This window comes from Urocampus carinirostris, chromosome 3 (assembly GCF_059441175.1).
Source record: "Urocampus carinirostris isolate Australia breed hairy pipefish chromosome 3, RoL_Ucar_1.0, whole genome shotgun sequence".
Classification (NCBI taxonomy): Eukaryota; Metazoa; Chordata; class Actinopteri; order Syngnathiformes; family Syngnathidae; genus Urocampus; species Urocampus carinirostris.
This window is the reverse complement of record NC_142351.1, coordinates 50,348,890-50,376,099: the sequence shown is the minus strand read 5'-3', so window position 1 is coordinate 50,376,099 and position 27,210 is coordinate 50,348,890. Positions and strand designations below refer to the sequence as shown.

Below are 27,210 nucleotides of genomic sequence, written 5' to 3'. Positions count from 1 at the left end.
TGTGACCTTATATTAAGTAATACTGTAACTTATACATTTTCATTAAAAAATAAAATAGAATTGGGCGGGGTGCATCATTTGAGGTGTCCTTAAAAAAGTAGAAAAAAGATTAATAGAGAAAATGTTTAACTTAACAATGTCCAACTGAGTTCACAGAGCTGTGCTTTTGTTTTCACCATGCCTTGTCAATCCATCCATGATCTATGCCGGTTCCCCTCACGCGGGTCGCCGGAGCCCACCCCAGCCATCTTTGAGCAGTGGACTGGAGACACCCTGAACTGGTTTGCCAGACAGTCACAGGGCACACAGCAACAGGCAATTCACTCACTCAATCGTACCTAGGGATATTTGTACTCGCCACTTAATCTGACATGCATGTTTTTGAAATGTGGGAGGAACCCGGAGTGCTTGGAGGAAACCCACGCAGGCACAGGGAGAACATGTAAACCCTTCATGGGAGCGTGCCGATGGCATTGCTTTTATTTTACTTTTAGCAAAACTGTCAGGGGGAATACATTAGGTAGGAGAATGTGGGTTGGGGGGAGGGGACGTCATCCACCATTTTTATTATTTTCAATGTTACTTAAGCATGTAAATGGTCAAGGTAAAAAAAGCCTGCTTCAAGTGAAGTTCAAACACCAACTCAAACCCCAAGAAAGACGAAAAAATAATTAATATAAGCACATCCAAGAAATGCACGTACTTGCACACGCATCATGATCGAGCTGCAATCCAGACTAAGTCAGTAGATAATGGCATAGAGTAACAAAGTTCCAAATTCCAGTACGGCTCCTCCAAGGTCTGGCCGGGCGAGGTTGGTATCAGCCTTTCCACAAGAAAAGGTCCAATAAAAGCATTCCACTGTTCTAAATCAGTTTCTCACACGAAAACTAAAAAAACATATTGGTAAGAATCATACATTTAAAAAAAAAAAAAAAAAAAACAAAGCAGCCATACGCAATAAACTAAATATGTAGGTGGAAAATCCAACAAACTTGGCTAAAAGGCAGAAACTTACAAAAAGTTACATGCAATTGTCCTTTAAGTTTCAGTTAAACAGCATTGACAATCTCCCTCCCCAATCCCTTCTCCGGAAGCCCATATTTTGACATTAGATTGCAAAAAAATGATCGATCAAACAAGGAAGTAAATAACCAATCAAATTTGTGGGGGTCATACATTGATCTCAAACATTGGCGTGTCAATATTGACCCTACCTAACTAATTAGCATCCATATTAAACTCGCAAAGTTGCAATAAGATAAAATTTTAGATCGAAGCAAGGGCCTTAAGTCATTTTCCTGATATTAGCCCAGGGCCTACGAGTTTGAGATCACTGTTAGACTGTCAAAGGGACAAGACAAATTCAAGTTTCAGCTTCTCCCAGGCACTGCTTTTTTCCTTTCTGTTTTTCTTGATTGTTTCATGAAGTTGATTATTTCGATTTAATGTATCATTGTATTTCGGTGAAGAAGGGGAAAAAAACAAATAAATTTGGTAATCAATGTAACATTCGGTGATAATTACCATTAAAAATTAGAAGGTATATGTTTAATTGGCAATATTGAATCAGCGACATGAAACTCTAAGGTAAACCTATACGAAAAACTTCAAAAAAAAAAGATAAAATACTGCCGGCATAAATAGTAAAAAATATTTTAAAAGTAGTGCTTGGAGACAAGCCTGTTATAACATTTGTGCAGTAAAGAATAGTGCATCATGAGTGCCATGTCACACAATGTTTTCACATATCAATGACAAGAAAGACAATTCAATTAAACTCAGTGTTCAAGATGCCACAAAATAATTTAATAATATATAGAAGCTTAATTGAAAGAGTAGGTAAATAAGGCACATCGAGGTGAGTCATGACCAGAAATGAAAGCATGAATAGTGGATGAAAAATATCCACTTGTAAATTATTTTGCAGAAGTACATGCGTTTTGTAGTTTTGCTACATACTGTTAAGGCAAATAAGTGAGCGCTTTGCTCTGGTAATCAATCAATAATGTCCAAATAAATGTCTGCATAAGTGCTAGCAGAGTACAAGGACAAAAACTGTATGATACTTTGTTGTACTATAAAATTGTCTGACATATTTTGTCACTCAACAGACAACTGATAAAGAAAGTACAAGGTCACCACTATTGTGCTTATTACATCAATATTTCTTCTGTCGGTTTGGCACCATAAAGTGTCCTTTTTAAATCCATTACCACAAGTTAAAGCCTTAAGTACCAACTTCAATCGTATGCTGTGAACGCTGTAATAAAAAAGCTACATATTTACCAACCCCCAAGCAGATTCAGACAAGGGGTAATATTTTTGAAATCCTGATGAGGGCCTCCTTCATCCGTGCTCAAAAAAAACTCACTAGAATTGTTCTGCAGGCCAATTCATGAAAAGCCAATAAGTAAATAGCCTAAAAAATGTATTGGGAAAACATTGAAACTGTGGTTACAATTCACTCTTGGCAGTAGAGTTTAAATGGAAAGGTTTCAGGAATGTTTTAGTAAATTCCCTGACATCAGAACTAAATGATGCTACGCCTCTTAGTGCAGGATGATTTCCTCTTCCTCGTCTGCAGCAGAGTCATTCTCTTCATCATTACGTCGCAGTAAAGGCAACTCTAGTTCTGGGCTCTTGCTGTTGAGCTGCCGAATGGACAGACTCTTCTCTGAAGGAGGAAAAAAAAAAGCAATATAATTTAAGCTTACATTTACAGGGTACCCCAGGATTTTTCCATTCGAATAAAAGATTTTTAAAACCTTTTCAAGACCACATTCAATGAAATTAAAGACCAATCTCGCAACTACTCTGGCATACAGACACGGGAGACAGGCGCCAAATCGTTTTAGACTCCGGCGCCCACGCCACTCAGCCAAAAAAATGAAAACTATAAAACCTCGCACTGAAGGAGCGAGGAAGGTATAGTATACCCATCAGCTGAGGTATGGTTTGCAGGGGCGACCAGATCGCACTGGCACAGAGGGGGGAACTGGCGTCTTGACCAGGAGACAATCTATCCTGGAATGAGAGTGGGCTAAGACCCGGGCACCGAGGCAACTCACGAGCCACCGACGTGGAGAGGACAGGACTGAGTATAGGGTCTGATATTCTTAATGATTACAACTTTCATTTATTATATAGGGACACTTGAGATGTACTCACTTTTGGAATAATAAACTTTGAGTCCAACATGCAATGCAATGCCCGAGAGACACACGGCAAATCCCAACCAATTGATGATGCTCATTTTGTCTCCCATCAGCGATGCTGCTAGAACCAGCGTGCATATCTCCTGCAAGAGAAAATTTTCAATGACCAACACTGGATTAGACTGCATTTCTCAGTGCCCGTCTATAGAGAGAAAAAAGCCAAGTATGGGTAATCCCTCACTGTATTGCTGTTTACTTCTAATGGTTTTGCTACATCCCGGATTTTCATCGTCCATTGTGCTCTGCATCCTCATTGGCTAAACCATCGCCCCGCCTCTTTTCTACATGTGTCTGCCTGTGCGTCAATAACGTTGCAGTCTAAGTTGTACACAAACACCTTGACAAACATACATTGCATATGCTTTTTGAATTTTGAGTTTCTCTAAACGCCATTGTCAACAAAACGCTCTAGTGAAATATACTATAGCAGCAAGATTTTTCCTTAATTATAATTTGACAGTACAAAAGTAATTTGTTGAAAAGATATTTATAAAGCACTGTACTTTTATTTGTTGACCAAATACTTAAACCTGTATATAGGGTTTGTTCCTTGGTTTTTATGTATGATAGAGTTTTTGATTGAAAAAGTTTTGGAAAATGAGAGGTTACAGTATACAAATGCTCAAGTGAGCCCGTACCTTAAAAATCCCTGATATGGATAAGGTAAGGCTTGAAGTTCGCGAGACGAGAAGGAACTCCGAAAAGCCTAGACCAAAAGCCAGGACTCCTCCAATACATAGCACCAAGACGGAATACAAGAGCGGGAAAAGCTCTGTCACCCGGAATAACTTGTCGGAGGTGCCGAGGCTCAATCCTACAAACACATCCACCGTAAAGATATAAAGGTTTTTTAAGAATTTTTTAATACATTGTGGACAATTGATATAATTTTCCATACCAAAGCTAAAACCTCACCTTCATTATAGAGGAAGAGAGGAAAGAGGCCAAGAATCATGATAGGCTGGAGGTGGTACATGGCGTCTACAGGGTTCTGGAGGCCTACAGAAGATTAAAATATAATAATTGAATGCGCATTGTGTGAATAACTTTTTTTATTAAATACAGACCAATAATATATGTTTTTAGGGACATAATAAGAAACCATGTATGATTCAACTGAAAAAACTGGTAAAGTCAACCCTAATCATATACTGGATCAATGTATCGAAAGGAATCTCAGCATCTCATCATCCTTTCGAACTGGTTATCAGTAGCGCACCTATTTGTGATATTTATTAAATGGACAACAACTAATCACTGACCCAGCTCCGCTTTCTGCATGAGCACCTGAGTGAGAGTCCAGCGGATGCCCCCGATGAAAGAAGCCAGGAGCACCATAAGGAAGCCCTCCAGGTTAAACTGGGTCGATTGGAAGGTAAACATGAACAGGCCGCTGGCGATCAGCAGGACCACAAGGATGAGGAATGGGTTCTGACGGAAGTAGACCCCAATGAATGGATTTTAAAAAGTGGAATTTCCATTTAAAATACTGATACATCTTCTGAATGCACATTTATTTAAGTAATGATACAGGAGGTAACAGGTTTTGGAAGTACAAAAAACATCTTGCAGCTTTGTATAATCACTGCTAGTTAGTTAACCACTGCTACTAATTTAACACTATGACAACAACATCAACAACAGCAGAGTCTTCGGGGTGGAAAATAAAATCTATAACTATGTCTGGCATTCTGTTCAAAGTTTTACGAATAGGCTCACTACACAGATTTCCCAATGGTTGTCATAGTGATGAAATCACTGGCCTCTGCCAAATTATAATAAACAGAGATACACAACCAAGGAACCCAAGTTAGATAAAGGAAATGAGGAGTATTTTGCAATTCATGGTTCTTGGGATAGTGAGACAAAATCAATTCATTCCTTTTTTTAAATTAAATATTCATTTTTTTTTCCAGTTTAATGTAAATATTAACACTATTATGAAAAGTCAAGTACCATTAGAAGTTACGCCCTATTTTTATTGTTAAAGGGACACCTAGATTAAAAAAAACAATTGAATAAACATATTTCTCATATGGTACATAGATACTCACCGGCTCCTCTAGTTTTAAGACTAAAGAGAAAAACAGAATAAACAGAACTGCGGAAGATTTGGTCATCGTGTACCTTGAAAAACAAAGAAAACTTAATGAGAACTGAGAACTATTGCACAAACAATAATTTTAAGGTTTATTCATGTTTTCACTTACAAACTAATAGTGATAAAGAGGAAGCTCCAGTTAGAGAGTCCAATGTCGAGTGTTGTTGCCAAGGCTGGTCGAAAATGAAACAGCAAAAAGAGAACGGTAATTAATTATAAAAGATACCCCCTTAGCTTTTTAAGTTAATCAATAAATATTTCCCTGAGTCAGGCAAAAAAAAGCAAAGTCTCACCTGTCGGAGCTACCTTGTGGAGGTAATCTGTCCAGTTGAGGATAACTCGTGCCTTCCCTGTCCAACATCTCATTGCGTGACGGGTCAGCGCGGACAGGCAAAAATTGAGGGTCAGGTGGACCAAAGTCATGAAAAGCGGATAGCGGAAGCCCTGGAGCAGGTAATACAGATGTTACCGTCACGAGGCAAAGCAGGATGAGTTTGGTTCCAAGATAATCCAAATGTGGACAATATTGTTTTAGGGAAATAGTGAGTTATGTTTACAACATTCAAGAGGATATACATGACTTTTTTGGGGGTACTTGGTAGCACTCTAACTGAAAATAATTGAGTTGGAAACACCCAACTCAAAATAAGTAATTGACTATTTGAGTGCCATTGACGGCACATAGCCATCAAGGAGCAGCAGAGCATTGCATGCCGTTGGCAGCTACGGGTCAACAGGTACTTTTTATGACTGGAAGGAGGAGCAATCCCATGGCCAATTTTGCTGTGGATATCAAGCTGTTCAGTGTGGATTAACCCAGACCACCAGTTGTCTGTGACAAATCTCTGTATGATAAAAATCTACGTGATCCAAAATATGAGTCTTCCCTTCCATCATATTCCCAAGAAATCAATGAAGAGCTAACTTTCAAGAAACGCATTGTTTCATTGAAGCCCTTTATAAAAATATTCTATTTCACCGCTAAATGAGTGATTTTGCCAAAATCGTCATATTTTCAACTCATCTTGTTTCCGGTGATTCAAAAAAGTCTGTTTCCATCTAGCCCTAACACATTATTTTTGTAGGCTTTAAAAGATTAAAAATTCTCAAAATTGACTATCACAGATAGATCCTCTTTTTGGAACATGACACCTAAAGATTTATATAACCCAGGAAACCTTTTGGTGATTTCGGTTACAGAAAACGAATAATAACAGAGATTTTCTTTGTACTGCCTATGTGAAGTAAAAGTGGTTCATTTTAAGTCAAGTCATGTTTATTTGTATAGCCCTTAATAACAAAGAGTCTCAAAGGGCTGCACAGATCAAAGACTATTCCAAACTGCAGACTATTATGACATCATCCCCTCATTTAAAACTACTCGATAAACACCCCACATGCTGTTTTGAGTTTTTCAGCTCTCATCATGATCAGCTCAGCTGGTCAAAGACCAAAGTCCAGCTGCCAGAGTGAAAAGTGTATCTTTCAGAAGTATTCGCTATCAGAACAAAGCAAAAAACACGCAGGTGCAAGAGTTCTCTATCACATCAAAGTTAAAAGATAAGCAAAGCTGTACGGGATTTATTCAGGTGCACAGAATAACATTAGGAGGCATTAATGAAGTAGGATATTTTGTCTGTGTGTGTGTGTGGTGACTTACTCATTGACAACAAATACTAAGTGTTTTGTATAAATCGTTGCTTCATGTCTATATAAAACCAATTTGGCCTGGAGTGCTGCACTTTGCTAACAGTGAGAGCAGCATGCGTTTGGACAAAAAGGATACTGGCTGCTTTGTGAAATTAAATGGATGAGGTGGAAAAACACTAACACTGGCAACAAATGTAGATAAACATTTTTACACCATTAAGCAAACCTGTTAATTGCACCCAAGCAACTGTTTTGAGAAACCTGATAGTCCAGTGTTGTGTTTGAAAATACTTTAGGCTACATGCATTTATTTTCTATTTGTTTTTCATAAGCACCAGTTGCATATTCAAATCTCTTTCTTTGTTACTGTGCACCAAATGAATTATTGATATGTTAGAGTTTTATGAGAATATATATCAAGAATGTATGTTTAAGTATATTTACCCCGGGCCTAACTTTAAAGGGACAGTGTGTATTATTTGGCACATGCAAGTGGTGGAAAAAAACTTAATTCAGTAAAAAATTTTAAAAAAATATTGGTGTCAATAATAAACAAAACAAATGAACAATCATATAAAACTTTAAAATACTCACAGGTTGAGATTTTTAATTTTTTTTTTACAATGAACCTTAACTAGAGGGAGCTGACATCTTGACAGCCATCTTGTTGGTACAGGTCCACAAAAAAAAAAAAAAAAGAAACCACAAAAATCTAGCGGAAGGCTAAAAAAACACCTCGGATCAAAATAATGCTGTTCCTCGTTTTGTTTTTAGCAATTGTTTTTCAGTACCACGGACCGATTAGCTGTCAGACCATATTCTCGTGGCACAGCCCAATAATATCATTAGTAATAATTACAATAATAAGTCCAAATCTACTGTGTAATCACTAGACACTAGGGATTTATATAACATGTGTATGTTAACGTGTGAATTTCCCTTCGGGGATGAATAAAGTATTTATCTATCTGTCTATCTATCTCTATCTAACATAGACATCACATTTTATCATCACAATATTTTTTATCCCAGTACCACATTGTACGTTTTTGGGGCTAAACTCTTTCCCATAATTCTCTGTTACAACATTGTACAATGTGGCACCGTGAGTAAAGAGTATGCCTGTACCTCTGACATCAACAACCCTAGTAGCCTGTTTGATGCTGAAGATTTAGCCCTCTTACCTCTGCGATCTAGAAATGATTCCTGTTGCAACCAATGATGAGAAAATGGTACTATGCTAAACAACTTTGTTTTAGCTGAACTCATTCCCATAATGTCCCATTACATCGTTGTACAATGAGGCAACAATATTCAAAGTTTTTGGTTTTTTGATTAAATGCAATTCCTTTTCCTTTGTCATTTACATTTATAGTAGCCAAGTGGTTAAGATTTTGCGCTCTCTGTGCCGGGATCCGATTTCGGTTGCATTCAATGCCGACCAAATTCGTCGACTGATGAATCAATACTCAACTACAACGATATACTACCGTAAAACATCGGTATAACGTGCACCCAAAATGTATGCCACCAAACGACCCGCGACCTGGTGGTTGCCGACCACTGCACTACACAATACAGCAATATCTAGTGGTCAAATATAATACATTGTCCCTTTAATCCAGAGAAACAAATGGGGTAAACTCCTGAAAGAAAACTATACCTTTCATTGATTGTCAAGCAAAGTGAACCACTACGGTGACCACTTTATTTTAGTTTACTTACTTTCATGAGCCATTTGTTATAGAAGGTGATGCCAATAGAGAAGACGTAGTAGAGAAGAACCAGTGCCACAGTCCTAAATGTTCTGCAGAGGAACTGGACCGGACACGCCATACACAGACGTCAAGTGTCATCTGCAGGGTGAACTTTTGTGATGTTTTTTTAAACACCGGTAGAGAATCTAGAACAAAAACACAAAATTCAGACCAGGATAATTTAGCACTTTCGCAAGGGTTCGAAATGACACGTTTTATCGGTAAACCCAATACTTGACATGCCCAATATGTTCTTGTAAAATTAGATCATTTACCGCCAATGACGCTGACAATACTAACCGAGATCCGATGAGCAGCTTTAGCTAACAATAGCTTCGAGATCGCTGTTGACATCCGGTAATGAACTAACTCAAATTGTGAAATTGCAAATTAATTGCCTAGGCAAGCGACCTACTGCAGCCTGCAACGCGATGACGTTGACATGAACACACGTCACAGATAGTCAAGCAAGACTGTCAGTTTATGTACAAATTATTCATACGAACAAATGCACCAAGTGATTGTATTTATGCACAATGCAGCATTATTCAACTCCCGGAATCTGTCAGGAAGCTACGGGTTCCACAACTGTTCAAATAAATGTTTCACGACGCACATGCACTTACAGACCTGTTTGTGTGTGTTGAATTATCCTTAAAGTATTTTGGTCACTCTTCGTTGAAATACAAACTATTTATATGGATCTTTAGTTAGTACTAGTATGTCTAACACGTATTTTGTTAACATATGGCTATTTTATGCAGTAAGCAGTCTGCGTACACGAGTCACCCCGTCGAAAATGAGTTTACTGTAGTAGTAATATTAGCGCCTCGCGGGGGCAGTATTGCCCAGACGCTTTGAATGTAAAGTAAGCCACACTTCCGGTTGACGACACAAACCCGGAAGCGAAAAGCGCTAGATCGGTACCGTATTATTTCGATTCTTCGGCCAAATTTAAGGTAAAGTAAGGCTAATAGAGGCATTAAAGCTCCCAGATTTTCAAGTTTAAGTATTTTCACATTTAGATACGCAGTTTTTGATGGATTTAAAGAGTATTTACAGAAAGCTCCAAATTAAAGCATAGCGACTTCATCAATCTGGCATTGCTGCCAACATCTTGAACAGATACTATTGAAACGAGGTTATTTGTTAAAATATTCGTCATAGTATTCGAATAGTTTCAATTATCAAAACTTGAGACCGATAAATATGTAAATTGCCGAGTTTTGGAGAATGGGCGTAGAAAATGTAGACCTGTCATTCAGTCAATTGCAATTTCTCTTATAAAGAGATGACAAACTTTACAACCACAATGCAGCACCCATTTACTCACAGTAAAACAGATTATGTAAAATACCGAAACAATATTAGCAGAATGAAATGACGTCTTCAGCTACCGGTTACCGAGATGATACGGATTACAGTTGAAATAGGCAAGACGAGATCGGTCTACCAAAAACGATTTAAGAAAGTCGTAAGGCGTACACAATTTGAAATGATAATAAAACGTATTAGTTGACTGGTATGAGAATTGCTTGGAGTATGATGAAGATGCCACGATACATGGAGTGACTCCATGTTTCCCGTTGAATCAAAGCAAACACGTTGATACTTAGACAATCTGATCCAGAGAGATGTTTTAGTTCATTTCAAGTGCTGAGAGGAGGAGGATGTTGCCTAAATTAAATGGTGTAAATGAAAGACCTGAGAAACAGTTTAATTGATGTACAGCTCATTCAATTTTAATTTGCTGGCTTCTTGTCAAACGCCGTTTTTATTTTGTTAAAAGCATTTTTTTCTGCATCAGAATGGCAGATGAGGAGGATGAGACAGGGTTCGAGGAGGAGGCGGACGAAGGCTGCAGCGGCGTGGATGTGTGCCACGGCCGCCGAAAAAGGTTATTCTCCAAGGAGCTCCGGTGCATGATGTACGGCTTCGGCGACGACCAGAACCCATACACCGAGTCGGTGGATATCCTGGAAGACCTGGTGATCGAGTTCATCACAGAGATGACCCACAAAGCCATGTCCATCGGGCGCCAGGGTCGTGTCCAGGTGGAGGACATCGTCTTCCTCATTCGAAAGGATCCTAGGAAGTTTGCCCGAGTCAAAGACTTGCTTACAATGAACGAAGAGCTCAAGAGGGCCCGAAAAGCGTTCGATGAAGCGAATTATGGTTCATAAACACCAGGTGATTGGACTACATTTTACTATATTTTCATAAAAACAGTTATTACTCCACCCTTCTTTCCCACCCTTAAATAATTGCCAGTCAATAGCGGGATACAGATGAAAAAGCTCACATTTATGGACAAATGAAATACCCTTCAACCATTTTTTGCATTTAATTTTTTTTGTCCTTTCTACACGATTATGTTATCCCATTTTGAACATTTGGTGATATTTAAGTAATTCCCTTATAATAAATGTAACAACAAAAAATTAATTTTCTTGTGTGCTCAGTGATATTTTTTACCTGTATTAATTGATTTGCATGGTGTAAAGTAGGGGTTACCAATGTGGTACTCCTTAGAAAACAATGAGTAGCCTGTGAATACGTTTGAAAATGGCACACCATTCAATGTGATTTTCCAGGAAATTTGATATCTTACAGGCATTGGGTTTAAGTACTTGACCTAGCCTATTTGAACTCCTAATAATTACTACCTGGTAATAACATAATAACAAGATAGTAATAACATAAATTGTCATTTTATTTATGCATATTAAACTAATAGCTCTTCGTGCCGATCAGTACCGGAAAGTAGGTCTTTGCTACAAAAAGGTCCGTGACCTCTTGTGTAATGTAATGTTTATTAGATTATATGCAATATACTGGTCTAAACTGTTTAAGTCTGTATATAATGACGTTTCGCATTTCTTATTGTTCCACAAAATGGCAAAGTATGATTCAGTCTTTACAAAAAAAAGTTGTCTCTCCCAGACAAAGCACCCACTGACATTCTGTGCTGGACTATCAGTGAGTCCAACCACAAGACAAACCTCAACTTTCAAATATTCAAAGAAAAGTTACCATGCTTACGAGTACCTCTTTAAAATTATGTCTTTAAATGAGCTTTACTTAATAAGCGCTAAGTCAGGTAATTTTCACATTGCTTTACACTGAAAATTACCTACAGTAAGTACTACCCAAGTACAGATACAAATTACGGTAATTGTGGTTTTCACTGCTTTTTACAGAGCCGTGGTTGGGGATTGTCTGAATTGTTGCCTTCTGAGATGGATAAAACGGGTGCATTTGGCCTGTTAAATTTAAGAATATCCAAATACATACGTTAACAATCTCAAGTCATACTACAGAATATTGAAAGAAATGTTGCGCTTACACAAGTGTGAGGAGGCATAGAACATATTGTGAAGAAAATGTATTTGGACTTATTCCCTCATGATATTGTTATGAGACCATCTTTGACACTCAAATGATTCCGTAAAATGTTTTACTCGCTTAAAAATCCTCGTGTATCAGATGATTTTCATTTTATTTTCTGCAGCCACGGCAAAAAGCCACCGGTGTATCTATCTATATACAGTATAGTGGGTGTCAGAATTTAACACATCAATATATAGTGTATGTCTATAAATTTGGATACCCTCGTATGAGCACATTTTGTTAACACACGGGACGAGACAACCGAGTTTACTGTTGGAGCCAGGAGGAAACAAGTACGATACGTAGTAAATTTGGTGACATGAAGGAAATCATCCTTTATGTAAAGGGACAGAGTGTATTATTTAGCATCTTCTGGTGGTTAAAAAAATAATTGAAAAACAATACTGATTATTGGGCTGCACGGGGGCACAGTGGTTAGCGCGTGTGCAGCACAGTTCTGAGGTCATGAGATCGAACTTCCTGTGTGGAGTTTCCATGTTCTCCCCGTGCTTGTGTGGGTTTTCTCTGGGCACTCCGGCTTCCTCCCACATTCCAAAAACATGCATGTTAGGTTAATTGGCCGGTTCAATTTGTCCTTAGGTGTGAACGAGCGAGCGAATTGTCTGTCCCTGTGTGCCCTGCGACTGGCTGGCAACCAGTTCAGGGTGTCCCCTGCCCACTGCCCGAAGATAGCTGGGATGGGCTCCAGCACCCCCGCGACCCTACTAAGGATAAGCGGTGCAGATAATGGATGAATACTGATAATATTAATCAGCAAAGATACATGAACTAGTAAATAATGGTGAATTTTTATAGATGCAAGTCAATTTGTATTTATTTTACATAAATAGGCTCAGCAATCGGTAGTTGACATGATTGTTCCACCATCCTGGTGCTACGGGTACCCCTATAACCACTACCCCCCACCCCCCCACCCCCCAAAAAAAAAGAAAAATGCTGCAGTTTAGTCACTTTGAATCTCCTTAGTTTATATATCCTTCCTTATGCTTTGCAGCACTTGTTTTCTGTTGCATGACACCAGAGTTCTCCAAACTAGTGCCCGGGGGCACCAGGATAACTGATGTGCCTGCAGACCTGTTCTAAAAATAGCTCACCAGTGCTGGCTCATAGTGATTTTCTGGTAAAGTTATTTTTTCAGTAATTGTAATTCAGTAATTAACCCAAATCTCAATTACTAACCAGGTAATAACATAGTAACAACGTAGTAATAACATTATAAGTTGTTATTTTGGAAATGTATACCAAACTGCGTGCCTTTTGCGCTAGTTGGAAACAAAAAGTAACTTTCAGCTGAAAAAGGTTGGAGACCCCAGAGCTACACAATACACGACATCCAGTGATCAATTATTACACAGTATCCCTTTCATCTCAAAAGTTAAATGCGGAAACAAAGGCTAAATGGTAGTGATTTCTTTCCCACGTCGCCCTTCCAATCAGAATACTTGCAACCTCCATGGATTCGAGGATATCTGTTCGTATCAAGGCATGTTCCAAAAATCGAATATTCATTTTCCAATCTGATTATTGCCTGCGTGTAAACATAATCCTTGTTTTGAACAAAATGGACAAAAAGAAGAAACATCATCATTTATTGTTCTTCCTCAAACATCATTTTAGAGACTGTTAATATGACAGACTACAAGTGAACATGTTGTTAGTTTATTTTGCTGTTACTCAAGCAGGTACCTATTTTGTACTGTGAAGTGTTTTGGGATAATCTGGTCTAAATAATGGGTTTGTTGTTCTACATAGCATGTAGAGTAGAGCTTGAAGAGGGGGTGAAGGGGCGGACTCAAGGGGCAAACATCACCCCACCTCTTCAGGCAGCAAAATCCATTTTCAGTCAGGGGTTTCTGAGGATGGAGAGGGAATCGAGGGGTCACGCGGATGAAGTCCGACTGGGTGTGGCTGGATTCACAAGGGTGAGGAGGAATGTCCATGATTATTCTGCTTCTACTGCACATTCTCCATCATCTTGAGGAATTCTGGTCAGCACAAGACAGCGCGGAAATCAGTGAGTGTCTCAAAGAAAAATCCTTGTGGAGGTCTGGCTTTTGGGGCACTTACCGTCAAAGTCCAGCATGCCGTCGTTATTTTTATCTCCGTCCTTGAGAAGCTCATCGATCTCATCCTCCGTGATGGGCTCGCCAGTGCTGCGGATTATCGAGGCGAATTCCTCTCTGTCGATGTAGCCGTCGGCATTCCTGTGGCACAAAGTAGTTGAGGAACAGATAGAGGAATCCAAAAATGTTAATCAACATATGTTCGTTTTGATAACCGTACTTGGCTTCAAAATCTACCGGTGACGTGGAAATATAAAATGAAATATACTAAATGGAAATATGTATTGGGCGGATAACTGGTTAGTGCGTCCACAGCATAGTTCTGAGTTCATGAGACCAAATCCAGCTACCAGCCTTCCTGTGCGGAGTTTGCATGTTTTCCCCATGCGTGTGTGTGTTTCCTCCGGGCACTTTGGTTTCCTCCCACATTCCATAAACATGCATGTCAGGTTAATTGGCCCGTCCAAATTGTCCCTAGGTGTGAATGAGCGAGTGAGTTTTCTGTCTCTTTGTATCATGCAACTAGCTGGCAACTATTTCAGGGTGTCCTCTGCCCACTGCCCGAAAATAGCTGAAATCGTCTCCAGCACCCCCGCTACCCTACTGACGATAAGCGGTGCAGATAATAGATGGATGGATGGACATATGTATTGAGTGTTAAAGTTCTTTATTATTTAACTTCACAATTTGGGGATTTTCTTCATTTTCTGATGAAATTTTACATTATGAATATTAATACAATACGTATTAAACCCATGGGCATAACCAGTCTGTTTTTTGGGGTGCCCAAGCGCTCCATGACTGTGTTGAGACTGCAGAGTGAGAAATACAATTCTTTTGCCGGCGGCTGAGTGGTTAGCGCGTCCGCGAAACAGTTTTGAGGTCATAGGATCGAATATTCCTGTGCAGAGTTTGCATGTTCTCCCCGTGCTTGCGTGGGTTTCCTCGGAGCACTCTGGTTTCCTCCCACATTCCAAAAACATGCATGTCAGTTTAGTTGGCCGGTCCATATTGTCCCTAGGTGTGAATGAGCGAGTAAGTTATCTGTCTCTGTTTGCCCTTCAACTGGCTGGCAACCATTCAGGGTGTCCCCTGCCCACTGCGCGAAGATGGCGGGGATGGGCTCCAGCTCCCCTGTGACCCTACTGAGGATAAGCAGTGAATGGAATGGATGTTTTGGTGGCGGAGCTAAACTTAGCTGTCATAATCTTGGCAGAAAACAGCTGGAAATCTAAATTCACAGACTCTGACCAGCCATAAAATTGTGTAACGAATTTTCTGTTCTTCCAAATTAGCTATCACCTAAGCAGGAAAAATTACTTTCTACATATTTTGGAAACTTTTGAAAAGTACAAAAATGATGTAAAATCACATGTTCCACTGGCAGATCATTTTGCTCATTTTGAAAATAATTTTGTACTTTTTGGTTTTTTACATGTTTTTTTTTGTTGGGGATGTAATAAAAATCAAATTAAAATTCACACAGTTGTATGTCTCTGTCAAATATTTTGACTCATTTAAAGAAGATTAACCAAAATGTAATGCAAGCAAAATTATTCAATCGGAAAAGAACATCTATATAATTTTATGTACAGTATTTTTCATGCAGTTTTACTGTACTGCTAAAACAAAATCATATTCAATTGGAACTCTAGCAGTACTAGAATTTAACTCAATTGAACGTGTTCTTTATTTTAACACATTTTTATGTTAGAAACTAATTAAAATAAAAAAAAGATTTTTCTTATTTTAATAATTCGGTAAGAAAATAATACTAAGCAGTAGTTCAATTATAAACATAGCTTATTAATAACTTAAAATATGAGCAATTATATTTAAAATGAGCTAAGTTATTTTGCCCACAGGAAAAAAAACTAAATGTGTGTAGCATTGAATTGATGTTATGATTTTTTTTTTAATTAAAATCACATGTTTAAAGTTGTGGTCAGTGTGTAATAGGAGGTACAAAAACCTTCATTCAGTAAAAAATACCTTGATTCTCATGCAAAAATGCATGAACTATCATACCAATGTAAATTTTTATTTTAAAAAAAAATCATAGGTGGAGAAATATGTATTTCTTTTACATCGTGGAATTCCTACCCATAAGTTGCCGTCATGTTTGTCTAGTATCTTGTTGCTACGATGTGCTCCGTGGCACTGGTTTTTATTTGCGTTAGAGAGTGCCATCTAACGGTCAAATGTCACCCACAGGAGCTTTAACAGTAAATCATTCATGAGTGTGGATCTTTGATTTCGGACCTGGTTTCTTGTGATAAATATGAACAAAAGAGACAAAGCATTGTCCGAGCGCAATCATACTTGTCGAAAATACGGAAACACTCCGCCAACTCATCCTCGCTCTTGCCGGCCTGGTCCTCCTTGAGCAGCCTCACCATCATGACCAAGAACTCCTCAAAGTCGATGGTACCGCTGCCTGTGGGAAATGGAAATCCTGAATTATGGACCGGTGATACATTTTTGGTGTCATAAAACGCGCCGATTTGGCAATACTATAATTGGATCGATATGTGGTGGATCATAATGTCGTTTTTAAGAGGTGGATTCAGGCGTGTGTCAAAAACATCTGGCCGGCCACTCTATGTAAAACTCACCATCCTCGTCCACCTCCTCAATGATCTCGTCCAGCTCCTCTCTAGTTGGGTTTTGTCCCAACATCCTCATCACGGTGCCCAACTCCTTGGTGCTGATGTCACCGCCACCGTCGGTATCGAACATGTCGAACGCGGCCTTGAACTCTGCCGAGAAAAGGAGAGCGAGACACTTGAATTACCGTAACTTAAGTGTACTTGGGTTTCCTTGGATTAGGCTGTGTTCCTGGAAATGTGACCTGATTTAATGATGCAGAATAAAAACTTGAAATGGAAATGTTCATCGAGCGGCTATTTCAAACATGGTGGAATATCGAGAAAATTTAACACAAGTTCCTTTTTCAACCGCGAATTAGGGGGTTATGTGGTTAGAGAGTGATTTCACACTCATGTTCTTTGTTTTATCATATCTTAGAATGACAATGGTGAAAGAAAATGGCTGTTTCAAAATACAGTCCGATTCAAGCGCCTCACAAGCAGCTCATCAGAGGCTGCAATGATGGATATTTTGATTTTATGGACACCACCTTTAAAGGGGCAGAGTGTAATCGTAAACTTTCATCCAGGAAAAAAACAACATCTATTTGAATACTAGACAAAAACGTTAAAAACCATAGGTTGAGATATTACATTTATTTTACACCCTGGAATCCCAACTTAAGTTTGTTCCATGTTTGCGTTAAAAGTGCTTCAAGGGGCTTTTACCAGTTTTTAGATAGATAGATAGATAGATAGATAGATAGATACTTTATTCATCCCCGAAAGGAAATTCACATTTCCAGCAGCATCCCTGAGCTGAGAACAGTACAATAATAAAGCCAAAAGAATACAATATACAAATACCCAGTGTGACGTGCAAATGCCCACTGTAGCGTGTTATATAGAATAGCTAAATAGTGCTACACAGAATACATATTGCAGTAAGATTCGGTAATATCCAATTTAGGTGGTGTGGTTTAATGTGGGCCTTTACTCTGCCGGGTGGAGTTAAAGAGCCTCATGGCATGAGGAAGAAAAGATCTCTTCAGTCTGTCCGTGGTACAAGACAGTGACAGCAGTCTGTCGCTGAAACTGCTCTTCTGTCTGGAGATAATGCTGTGTAGTGGATGCGATGGATTGTCCATGATTGACCTCAGCTTTTTCAGTGCTCGTCTCTCAGCTACTGTTGTTAGGCTGTCCAGCTCTTTGCCCACAACAGAGCTCGCTTTCCTAGCCAGTTTATTGAGACGAGAGGCATCCTTCTTCTTGACGCTGCCTCCCCAACACGCTGCCGCATAGAAGAAGGCGCTTGCCACTACTGTCTCATAGAATATTTTCAGGAGCTTTTTGCAGATGTTAAAGGAGGCCAGCCTTCTGAGGAAGTAAAGTCGGCTTTGCCCTTTCCTACATAGAGCTTCTGTGTTGGCAGTCCAGTCCAGTTTGTTGTCCAGCTGCAATGTCTTACTAGTTTTGGGGCATTTTATCTCCCGATTTTATTTTATTGTATCAGTCTTTCACGGTGCATGAGTGGTTAGCGCCTCAGCCACACAGTGCGGAGGTTAAAGCCCAGCTACCTGCCTCCCATTGCGGAGTTTGCATGTTCTCCCCCTTGCTTGATTGGATTTCCTCCGGGCACTCCGGTTTCCTCCCACATTCTAAAACATGCTTGGCAGGTTGATTGTCGTTTCTGAGTTGTCCCCAGGTATGAATGGGCTTGTGAATGGGTGTCTGTCCCTGTGTGCCCTGCGACTGGCTGACAACCAGTTCAGGGTGTCCCAGCCCACTGCCTGAAGATGCCTGGGATGGACTTCAGCACCCCCTTGCAACCCTACTGAGGATAAGCAGTGCAGAAAATGTATGGATGGAATGATATCATACTAGCTCTCGCGTTAGCTGAGATCCCCTGGCAGCGGTTTCTTAACGGTTCCAAGGGTGAGGAATAAAACGTATGGTGAAATAACATTCAGCCTCACCTAAGAAACAATTTGCCTGATGACATCGGATTTGGGCGGATCCTTGATATTGATAATAAGATATTCAGAGGGGGCTAACGACCCACTTGTTTAGTATGGCTTTTCATTGATTTCTTGGCAAAATAAATTTGCAAACTTTTACATTCTGCACAATAACCATCCACGACTATAAATACAAAATCATAAATCAAATATTTCCTGTTCTGTGTTTCAATTTATATCCAGGCCGAGTTTGTATCTTACAAATAAAATTTAGTTTTTAAATGTAATATTCGAAAATCAACATGCACCCGTGATGTCCAGGAAATTTAATAGTTTTCGACATTCAATTTAATTTTGTAACCTCAATTCGTTTTGCAATGACATTTTTTGGATAGTATTGTGACTAATCTATTGTTTTAATAGTATGTTTTAAGTTGGATGTTTGCATAGTTTTTATTTGTGGTCCATTATCCATCAATTATCCACACCGCTTATCCTCAGTAGGGTCGCGGGGGTGCTGGAGCCCATCCCATCTATCTTCGGGCAGTGGGCAGGGGACACCCTGAACTGGTTGCCAGCCAGTCACAGGACACACAGAGACAGACAACACACTCGCTCATTCACATCTAGGGACAATTTGAACCGACCAATTAACCTGACATGCATGTTTTATGGAATGTGGGAGGAAAGCATAGTGCCCAGAGGAAACCCACGCAAGCACGGGGAGAACATGCAAACTGCACAAAGGAGGTTCGATCTCATGACCTCAGAACTGTGCCGCACAAGCGCTAACCAGTTTTATTTGTGGTATTGCATAAAATTTCCTTTTTTGACGTTTTTGATGTATTATGATAAAAGTGCACAATATAAAATAATGTGATGGACCGGAATTATCCCCCTAACCTTACGCCTGACACCTCACGTTCAAAATAATGCCATCGTATTATATAGTTTGTTCCTTCACAAAAAAAGCATTGTTGGTTTGAATAATAAGCAAAAAAACAGGAACAGGTTGAGATATAAAAATTTATTGTCACGGTTGCCATGGCGCCCAATTGGCCCCGCCCGTGTGGCGCCAGCTGCGGCTCATTAACAGATTGGCTTTCTCTTACTTTGTCAGTCCGTCAACGAACCTCTGCCTCGCAAGACGTGGGTTTTGACTCGATCCTGTTTTCCTGTTGGTATTTCCAGTCCGGTATTGTTCCCGTTTATTTTTGTCCAGTTTAATATCGGTTTCCAGTTTTGTTCCTGTCCATTTTTGTCCTGTTTATTGTTCTCTCCAGTTTTCGTTCCTGTCTTGTTTGTCCTGTTTATTTTAAATATCCTGTTTCATTATCTATCCTGTCTGTCTGTCCCGTCCTGTCCGATATCAACTCGGGCAATTGAATCGATCTCGTCGGCCTCTGGCTTTCTGTCTTTCCACGCCAGACCGCTGTCAAACGTGCATGACTCCCCATTTCCTGTAAAATAAAAGGCTCATCTTAAAGATACCGACATAATCGTCCGCCATCTTGCTGCTATGGCTACCCAAAAAACTCAAAAAGTCTGGTCGGAAAATAGGAAGTGAAATGATGATTTTTGGACACTTTAAGTCTGCGAAGTTTGTATTCTTCCTTGTGCTTCTTTGCTCCACACATATTTGTTGAATAATACATACACACTGCCTCTTAAAGTGTGACACCTCATGTTCAAAATATTGTTAAGGAAGACAGAAGCGTCAACATTACGAACAGTGATGTCTGTTGTGGAAGTACGAAAAACTGAACTTTAAAAAAAAAAGCCAATTCATTTTAATATACAGGTATGTTAATATATTTTTTGTGTTTAATATTGAATGGACCAAATAATGTGGATTATGGTCTATTTTCATACTTACCAGCCAGCATCTCATCACTCAGGTAAGAGCGGGCCTCTTGCTGCGCATCAGTCTGCAATCAAATATCAACATCAGCAACCCCATCAATTTAGACTTTTTTCACAAAATGTTAAGTTAGCATGCCCTCTGTATCTCTTGGAAATATAATGGAACATTGTCCACATTTACATCTATGACCATTACCTACATATCCTGCATCATCAAGTATAGTGTTTTATCAATAAACATTATTAATACAGTATTTCAGTTCAAGTCAGGGAGCAGTGGCAGCAACTTAAAACGTCTTTCAGTTGAGATTGCTGTAAATTAACCCGGCTATTTCAGGCTCAACACATTAAGCTTGGCTGTATAAGGCCCCCAGATATTCAATCCTTGGGTATTTGTCACTTAAGCGGAATCTGCACCTGAGCAGCTGCGGCCCACCATGCCCCCATTCCAGCCGCCTGGCCTTATCTTCCAAACACATTTTGAAAATCCTTGTCACATTTCAACCGGATCAACAAATTTCCTTCGAAAATGACAAGATGAAATAAAAGCAGAGATGTAATTCAACGTGCTTTAACATTGGAAACAGGGAATGATGGGTTTCTAGGTCAATGTTTATTTTAATCGAGGTTAGCTTTTGTGAAATTTGAAAAAATGTTCTTTTAAGTTCTTGAACAAGGATATATTAATAATACAACTATCATTTCTTTTGAAATTGTAACTAAATACTAACAATGTGGCAAAGGATATTTCACTTATGCCTTTTAATTAAACTAAAAACTAAAATATGTGACTGCTATGCTCTCCCGGCTCTTCGACAGCTCCTCTTTAGAACTCTGCTTCTTACCATGATTGTTAATTAGCTTTTTCTTCCAAAATATCCAAGGGAAAAAAAGCCCCGAAGGAGTGGTCAATCCGTGTGTACCCCAACAGAGAGACTAGACTTTGAGTGAGTCTTCAGAAACACTTTAAAACAGACGGTCCCGCCCCTCGCCTCTTACAGGTCTCCCGATATAGTCTCCTGAACTTTTAGGGTTCTTGGGGAACCATGGAAAGCCAATCACACATTGATAGGAAATGTGGTGTGAACTGATGAAATTTAATGGTGGTGAGGTAATGGTTAATATGTGTAAAATGCAATGTGTAATGGAAAATAACACAGGTCACACTTTTGTGAAGCAAAGAAAGAATCATTGTTGACAAATATCTGGAAGGTTCTGTATGTTTTCTTTGAATAACTGGACTTTCCTCAAGTTTTTTAGTTTGTTTATAAACAAGTAATGTATCCTGGAACTCCGGTACAGGACAGGGAATTCCCAAAGAACAATAGGCGAAATAAGCCACAATAGACAATTGACAATGCTTAAAGGGAGCGTGTGTATTATTTAGCGCCTCCTAGTGGGAAAACAATATTAATCCAGTGTCTGAAACTCATGACAAAAAGTTACAGGACACCAGAGCAGACAACTCTGAAAAGTTGCCTGCCCAGCCATAAAGTTGCCTTCCCCATTTTTCCCAACTTCAAACACAAGAAGACGACTAATCGCAAAAAAAACCATTGTTGCAAAGTATTAAGAATTGACAATCAGAATATATAACAAAACAACACTTTAAAATTAATTTCATTATAAATCTACTGATAAAATTTATTGCATGTATATGACATCGCTTTTTTCCATCTGCAATCAGTATGTAGCTGTATTTACTGCTCTTCATTCATGCAATGTTGCATTGTCTGTTACAAGCCACGTGAACTCCTTTTTCCACGATTTTTTTAATGTACGTTTACGTTTTGTAGCGTCATCAATTTTGATAGCTTCTTTTGAATATTCTGGGGCTGGGGTTTTGGCTTGATTCCTAATCACTTATCCATTTTTTCTGTGTTCTCTGTGCGTCTACTTTGGAAAATGATATGCAAATGCACGACCTTATAACGCTCGGAAAAGTCCGGAAGCTATTCGATGCAGGCTTCTGATTGACTGCAGAGTATGCAAATTGCCAAACAAACAGAAATTTCCAAAACGAACGAAGATTTCGAAATCAGAATAAAGCAAACGTTGGATTTTTGAAAAAAAAAAAAAAAAAAAACTTTTTTTTTTCCTTAAAAAAGTTGTCGTCCACCCGGGCACAAACGTTATGTAAGTTGTACGCCCGAGGTAAAAGATGCACGCCCCGGGCGTCCGGACAGATATTTATTTTATTTTGGGCGGCAGTAGCTCAGGAGGTAGAGCGATCGTTTTAGGATTAAGGGTTCCCAGTTCGAATCCCGGCTTGTCCGTGTTACATGTCGAAGTGTCCTTGGGTAAGACACTGAACCCCCAATATCCCCAATAAGCTGGTTAGCGCCTTACATGGCTGCACAGATCACGGCCGCTATTGGGAAATGTGAAGCACAATGTAAAGCGCTTTGGGAAGTCATTGACTTGAAAAGCGCTATATAAATGCAGATCATTTCATTTCATTTCAGACACTGATTACTCAAAGAAAAAAAAGAAATGTTGATTTGGATAATAACCAAAAATTCATCAGGTATCATTTACGCGGGCATTTTTAAAAAATGTTCCTAAGTCCAATTTTGTTTTTTAATTTTACATGGCGTGACCTTCACCTAGACGGAGGTGACATTATACTCAGCTATCTTTCTGCTACAGTTACCCAAAAAACAAAAACCCTTGCAGAATATATTTTGAGAAGAAACATGGTGCTGTTTGGTCAGTTTCAGTTTACGTATTTCTTTTTCTTCCTTGTGATTTTAGCACTTGTTTTTGGTTGCAGGCAAATACACCTACATCTAGTGGTCAAAGATTGCACACTGTGTAAGGTGAAATGAAATGAATGAAAGCAAAAAGTTAGGCAGGGGTGTTTAAATCAAGAATGGTATTTGATAACAAAACCCTGATCAAAGTAACAAACAAGCATGGGTTCACAAAATATCCATCCATCCATCCATCCATTGTCTTCCGCTTATCCGAGGTCGGGTCGCGGGGGCAGCAGCGTTAAAAGGGAAGCCCAGACGTCCCTAGCCACCTCCTCCAGCTCATTCGACGGGACCCCGAGGCGTTCCCAAGCCAGCCGAGAGACATAGTCTCTCCAACGTGTCCTGGGTCGCCCCCGGGGCCTCCTGCCGGTTAACAAAATAGTCCAAGCAAAAATCAAACCTGACAACATCCAAACCAAAAAACAGACCGAAATAGAAATGCAAGGAACAAAGTCACAAACACTTTCCCCCCAAAATTAAACCTGACAATATCCAAACCAGGAAAAAGAGCAAACCGGAAATAAAAATGCTGTCTGAGCAGTCAATATAAAATGATTTAATAATTAGGAACAGGTGTGTGGAAATTGGGCTCAGGTGTGCCTTATTCCACAACTGGTTGGAAGGTAGTGTGTCAGATCTTGACACACAGTCCCTTTAAGAAAACATTCTAAAATTCTCCCACCAGGGTCCCCATATTTTGTGTTTATGTTTAGTGTCTACAAAAGACCCTCTGAAAGGAGGGTACTATCAATACTATCATATAGTCAATTCCCGAGGTGTCCAAACGTTTTCCCATGGGGGCCACACACATAAAAGCGCAGTATACAATATCCAATGTTTCAACTGATTGTTTGTTTTTTTTCAGAGAAAATGGACTCTGAAATATGTGCTTTTAGTTGGTATGTGTTTTGTTTTGTAGTGTTTTGGGTTTGTGTGTCCTGTTTTGTTTTTGACTAGCGTGTATTTTTTTTCGTGGCCTTTGTTTTATTTGTCCATGTTATGTTTTTGTATGTTTTGTTTGTAGATTGGTGTTTTTCAGTAGTTTTGTTTGTGTGTATGTTTTTGAGTGTGTTATTTAAGCTTTGTGAGTATTTTGCAGTGTGTTTTGTTTCATATTGTTCGGTTTTATGTGTTTTTTTAACTAATCCCGGATACATTTCTCGTAATTTAAAAAATGTTAGGGTTAGGCTTAGGTTTAAATGTTCAACAATAATTCCTAGTCAAGAAAATGAAATGAGCATTTTACAGGTGCAGCTGGGTAATTAACTGATCATTGAACTAGCATTTTTTTTTTCAAAGGGACGCTGTGTAATATTTGAGCTGTAAATGTCACTATATTAAGTACTGCAACTGAAAACAAATGCTACAAAGCACAAGAAAGAATAGAAACAACTGATACTCAAAGTGACAAAAAACGCACACATTTTCTTTCCGTTAATTTGCCCAGCCATTTACAAGGTTTTTAGTTTTTAAGGGTACCCATAAGAACAAGATGGCAGAAAATCATGTCAGCTCCCTCCAAGTTGAGCCTCCATCCATTATTTGCGTCGCTTATCCTCATTAGGGTCACGGGGTTGCTGGAGCCCATCACAGCCATCAGCAGGCAGTGGGCAGAGGATCCCCCTAACTGGTTGCCGGCCAGATACACTCGCTCATTCACACTGAGGGACAATTTGGACCAGCCAATTATGCTGACATGCATGTCTTTGGAATGTGGGAGGAAACCGGAGTTCCTGGAGGGAACCCACGAAAGCACGGGGATAACATGCAAACTCCGCACAGGGAGGCTGTGATAGCTGGAATTGAACCGTGGGGCTGCACAACAACATCCATCCGACCATGCCGCCTTAGGGTGAGTCTCACGTATTTAAAATATTTTTTTTTGCTTATTCAAAACAATATTGTTTTTAATGAATGAATGAAGTTTGGTTTAGCTCTAGAAGGCTCTAAAGATGATGCAGTCTCTTTAAGCAAACTTATTTTCATCGTGATAATGGAATAAAAAACTTGATGGGTAGTCTGACCATTGGAAATACCACATAAATGAACAATAGGCATCATACATACATATTGCGTTTTACTGTGTCATCAAATAAAAATTAGGGGTAGCCTCAGTTCCAAAAATGTGCTTTGCATTGGGGACAAGAATATGATTTGCGCTTATGTGATGATTACGTTTCAATCAACACATGAAACTGAAGACGCAGAGAAGAACACACTGAGATTTGCAGCCCCACCCGCCCTCTGCCTACGTGTCTTAACTGTGCCATGAATAGCAAAAAAGGAAGGGGGTAGACAGTCTTCCCCACCAAAACCAGTGGTCCTTATATGGCGGCCATGTTCTGTAGTGTTGGTACAGGAGGTGAAGAAAAACTACAGAGGAATACTCATTTAATTAGTGGTCCTTTAGCGTAACAATTAACCATAAGATTTGTTGTTCTATAAATACAATAATCATCATGTTGAACAACAAGGAGCTCCTCATCACATACGTTTTGGGCAAAACTTGATTGAATTCAGGATTTTAATTTTTGAAAAAAAAACATTTTGGAAAATTCATACAAAGTAATATACAATATGGTGAGTGTTTGAAAATATACACATCAAATATTTGTTGTAATTACAGTTGTAAGATCTATTGCAGAACCTATTACATACTGCAGCTTGCGGCCCGGATCGAAATTATTGTCTATGGCACCACTCCACTTCTCCGTCAAAGAAATGTAAAGATTCAAAAAAACATGCAAAAAACAGTTTAAAGAGCCCTTGTGCTTTAGTTTCCACTGTGCCTATCTGCTTTTATCATACTTTAAACAGAGCTGTTCGGATACAAACACATAATGTTCGAGGAATGTGGGCTGTGGGGAGTCTTGGAGGGTGATTCCCTCAGGTTTTAAAAATTGTATTTGTTAGTGTGGCATGACAATTGCGAAAGTAAGAAAATGCCTGCTGCTAGTAGAGACCAAACGCCAACCCAAACCCCCTATAAGATGAAAAAAGTAGTTTATCCGAGCGCATCAAAGGAATGCACACACTAGTATACGCATTAAAAAGATGACTGAGGCTACAAAAATTACTTTGACCCAGGAGATGGCAGCAGAGTGTAACAAAGTTCTAAATTCTGTACAGCTGCTTCAAACTATCAAGGATTTTAAACTCATCTAGGCACTAGCAAGTCAAGTCATGTTTCTTTGTACGTATAGCCCTAATCAAAGAGTTTCAAATGGATGCTCAGACCACAGATTTTTGCAAACCACAGACTATTATTACACCCTCCCCTGATCTAAAACGCACATGAGGGCAAGGGAAAAACTCAAAAACCTCAACATGAGGAAAATGAAGAAACCTTGAGAAGGGACTGCACATGAGGTAATCCCCTTTCCAGGATGACCAGGCCGCAATAGATGTTGTAATAACAATTAATACACAGATATCATCAATAGGAAATATAGGTCATTTACAAGCCATAGAATTGAAGTGTGTTTTATGCCTAGATTTAAACAGTTCCACTGAGGTTGCAGATCGAATCTCAGGGGGATGAGCATTGCACAGCACCGGGGCCCGAATGGAGAACACTCTCAAACCTGCGGATCTCTTCTTTGCTCTTGGGATCACTAGTAGACCAGCAGGGACTAGCTGGAGTAGCCAACAACAAAATCATTTTCTTTAGGTGTTCATTGTGTAAAGATTGCGGCTAAACTGTGTAATAATTTTATGGTATGCGCCGTCTCTGAAATTACCCTTTGCACACACTTGGCATAAGTGACGACACCATGACGGACGGCAGTAAGACTGTAATAAACAGTGGATGACGCCAGTAAGCAGTGGACAACAACAAGAAAAAC

The 27,210-nt window shown here is 39.3% G+C and overlaps 3 protein-coding genes across 6 annotated transcripts; 1 reads left to right on the top strand and 2 right to left on the bottom strand.

The window, feature by feature from the left end:
* Positions 1-1,787: 1,787 nt before the first annotated feature.
* slc35h1 (solute carrier family 35 member H1) lies at positions 1,788-10,234 on the bottom strand. Of its 3 annotated transcripts, none has more exons than XM_088332270.1 (10): positions 10,084-10,234; positions 8,695-8,872; positions 5,613-5,763; positions 5,429-5,492; positions 5,273-5,345; positions 4,481-4,649; positions 4,134-4,217; positions 3,857-4,032; positions 3,172-3,301; positions 1,788-2,677 (listed from the first exon to the last, which is right to left on the bottom strand). In XM_088332270.1, exons 2-10 carry the CDS (start codon positions 8,803-8,805, stop codon positions 2,553-2,555), a joined length of 1,083 nt encoding a protein of 360 aa, XP_088188396.1. In that variant the 5' UTR covers positions 8,806-8,872; positions 10,084-10,234; the 3' UTR covers positions 1,788-2,552. The 3 variants fall into 3 exon arrangements, with proteins under 3 accessions (XP_088188396.1, XP_088188394.1, XP_088188395.1); XM_088332268.1 differs by lacking the exon at positions 10,084-10,234 and adding an exon at positions 9,357-9,695; XM_088332269.1 differs by lacking the exon at positions 10,084-10,234 and adding an exon at positions 9,027-9,311.
* On the top strand, positions 9,523-11,169 carry taf13 (TATA-box binding protein associated factor 13). 2 transcript variants are annotated; one of them, XM_088332271.1, is made up of 2 exons: positions 9,523-9,685; positions 10,534-11,169. In XM_088332271.1, the coding sequence occupies exon 2, from the start codon at positions 10,535-10,537 to the stop codon at positions 10,907-10,909; it is 375 nt and encodes a 124-aa protein (XP_088188397.1). In that variant the 5' UTR covers positions 9,523-9,685; position 10,534; the 3' UTR covers positions 10,910-11,169. The 2 variants fall into 2 exon arrangements, with proteins under 2 accessions (XP_088188397.1, XP_088188398.1); XM_088332272.1 differs by lacking the exon at positions 9,523-9,685 and adding an exon at positions 10,346-10,451.
* A 2,541-nt stretch (positions 11,170-13,710) lies between these two features.
* On the bottom strand, positions 13,711-21,537 carry tnnc2.2 (troponin C2, fast skeletal type, tandem duplicate 2). Its single transcript, XM_088332264.1, has 6 exons — positions 21,455-21,537; positions 20,623-20,674; positions 16,816-16,959; positions 16,523-16,637; positions 14,205-14,341; positions 13,711-14,122 (listed from the first exon to the last, which is right to left on the bottom strand). Exons 1-6 carry the CDS (start codon positions 21,455-21,457, stop codon positions 14,091-14,093), a joined length of 483 nt encoding a protein of 160 aa, XP_088188390.1. The 5' UTR covers positions 21,458-21,537; the 3' UTR covers positions 13,711-14,090.
* Between the last annotated feature and the right edge of the window lie 5,673 nt (positions 21,538-27,210).

Excerpts from the sequence above, each read along its gene's own strand:
- slc35h1 (XM_088332270.1), bottom strand. The coding sequence starts at position 8,805 with ATGGCGTGTCCGGTCCAGTTCCTCTGCAGAACATTTAGGACTGTGGCA. Across the intron at positions 5,764-8,694 it reads ATAACAAATGGCTCATGAAA|GGCTTCCGCTATCCGCTTTT; the intron begins GTAAGTAAACTA and ends TACCTGCTCCAG. Across the intron at positions 4,033-4,133 it reads TCTCTTCCTCTATAATGAAG|GATTGAGCCTCGGCACCTCC; the intron begins GTGAGGTTTTAG and ends ATGTGTTTGTAG.
- taf13 (XM_088332271.1), top strand. The coding sequence starts at position 10,535 with ATGGCAGATGAGGAGGATGAGACAGGGTTCGAGGAGGAGGCGGACGAA.
- tnnc2.2 (XM_088332264.1), bottom strand. Across the intron at positions 14,342-16,522 it reads TGTTTCCGTATTTTCGACAA|GAATGCCGACGGCTACATCG; the intron begins GTATGATTGCGC and ends TTTGTGCCACAG. Across the intron at positions 14,123-14,204 it reads CGGCATGCTGGACTTTGACG|AATTCCTCAAGATGATGGAG; the intron begins GTAAGTGCCCCA and ends TGTGCTGACCAG.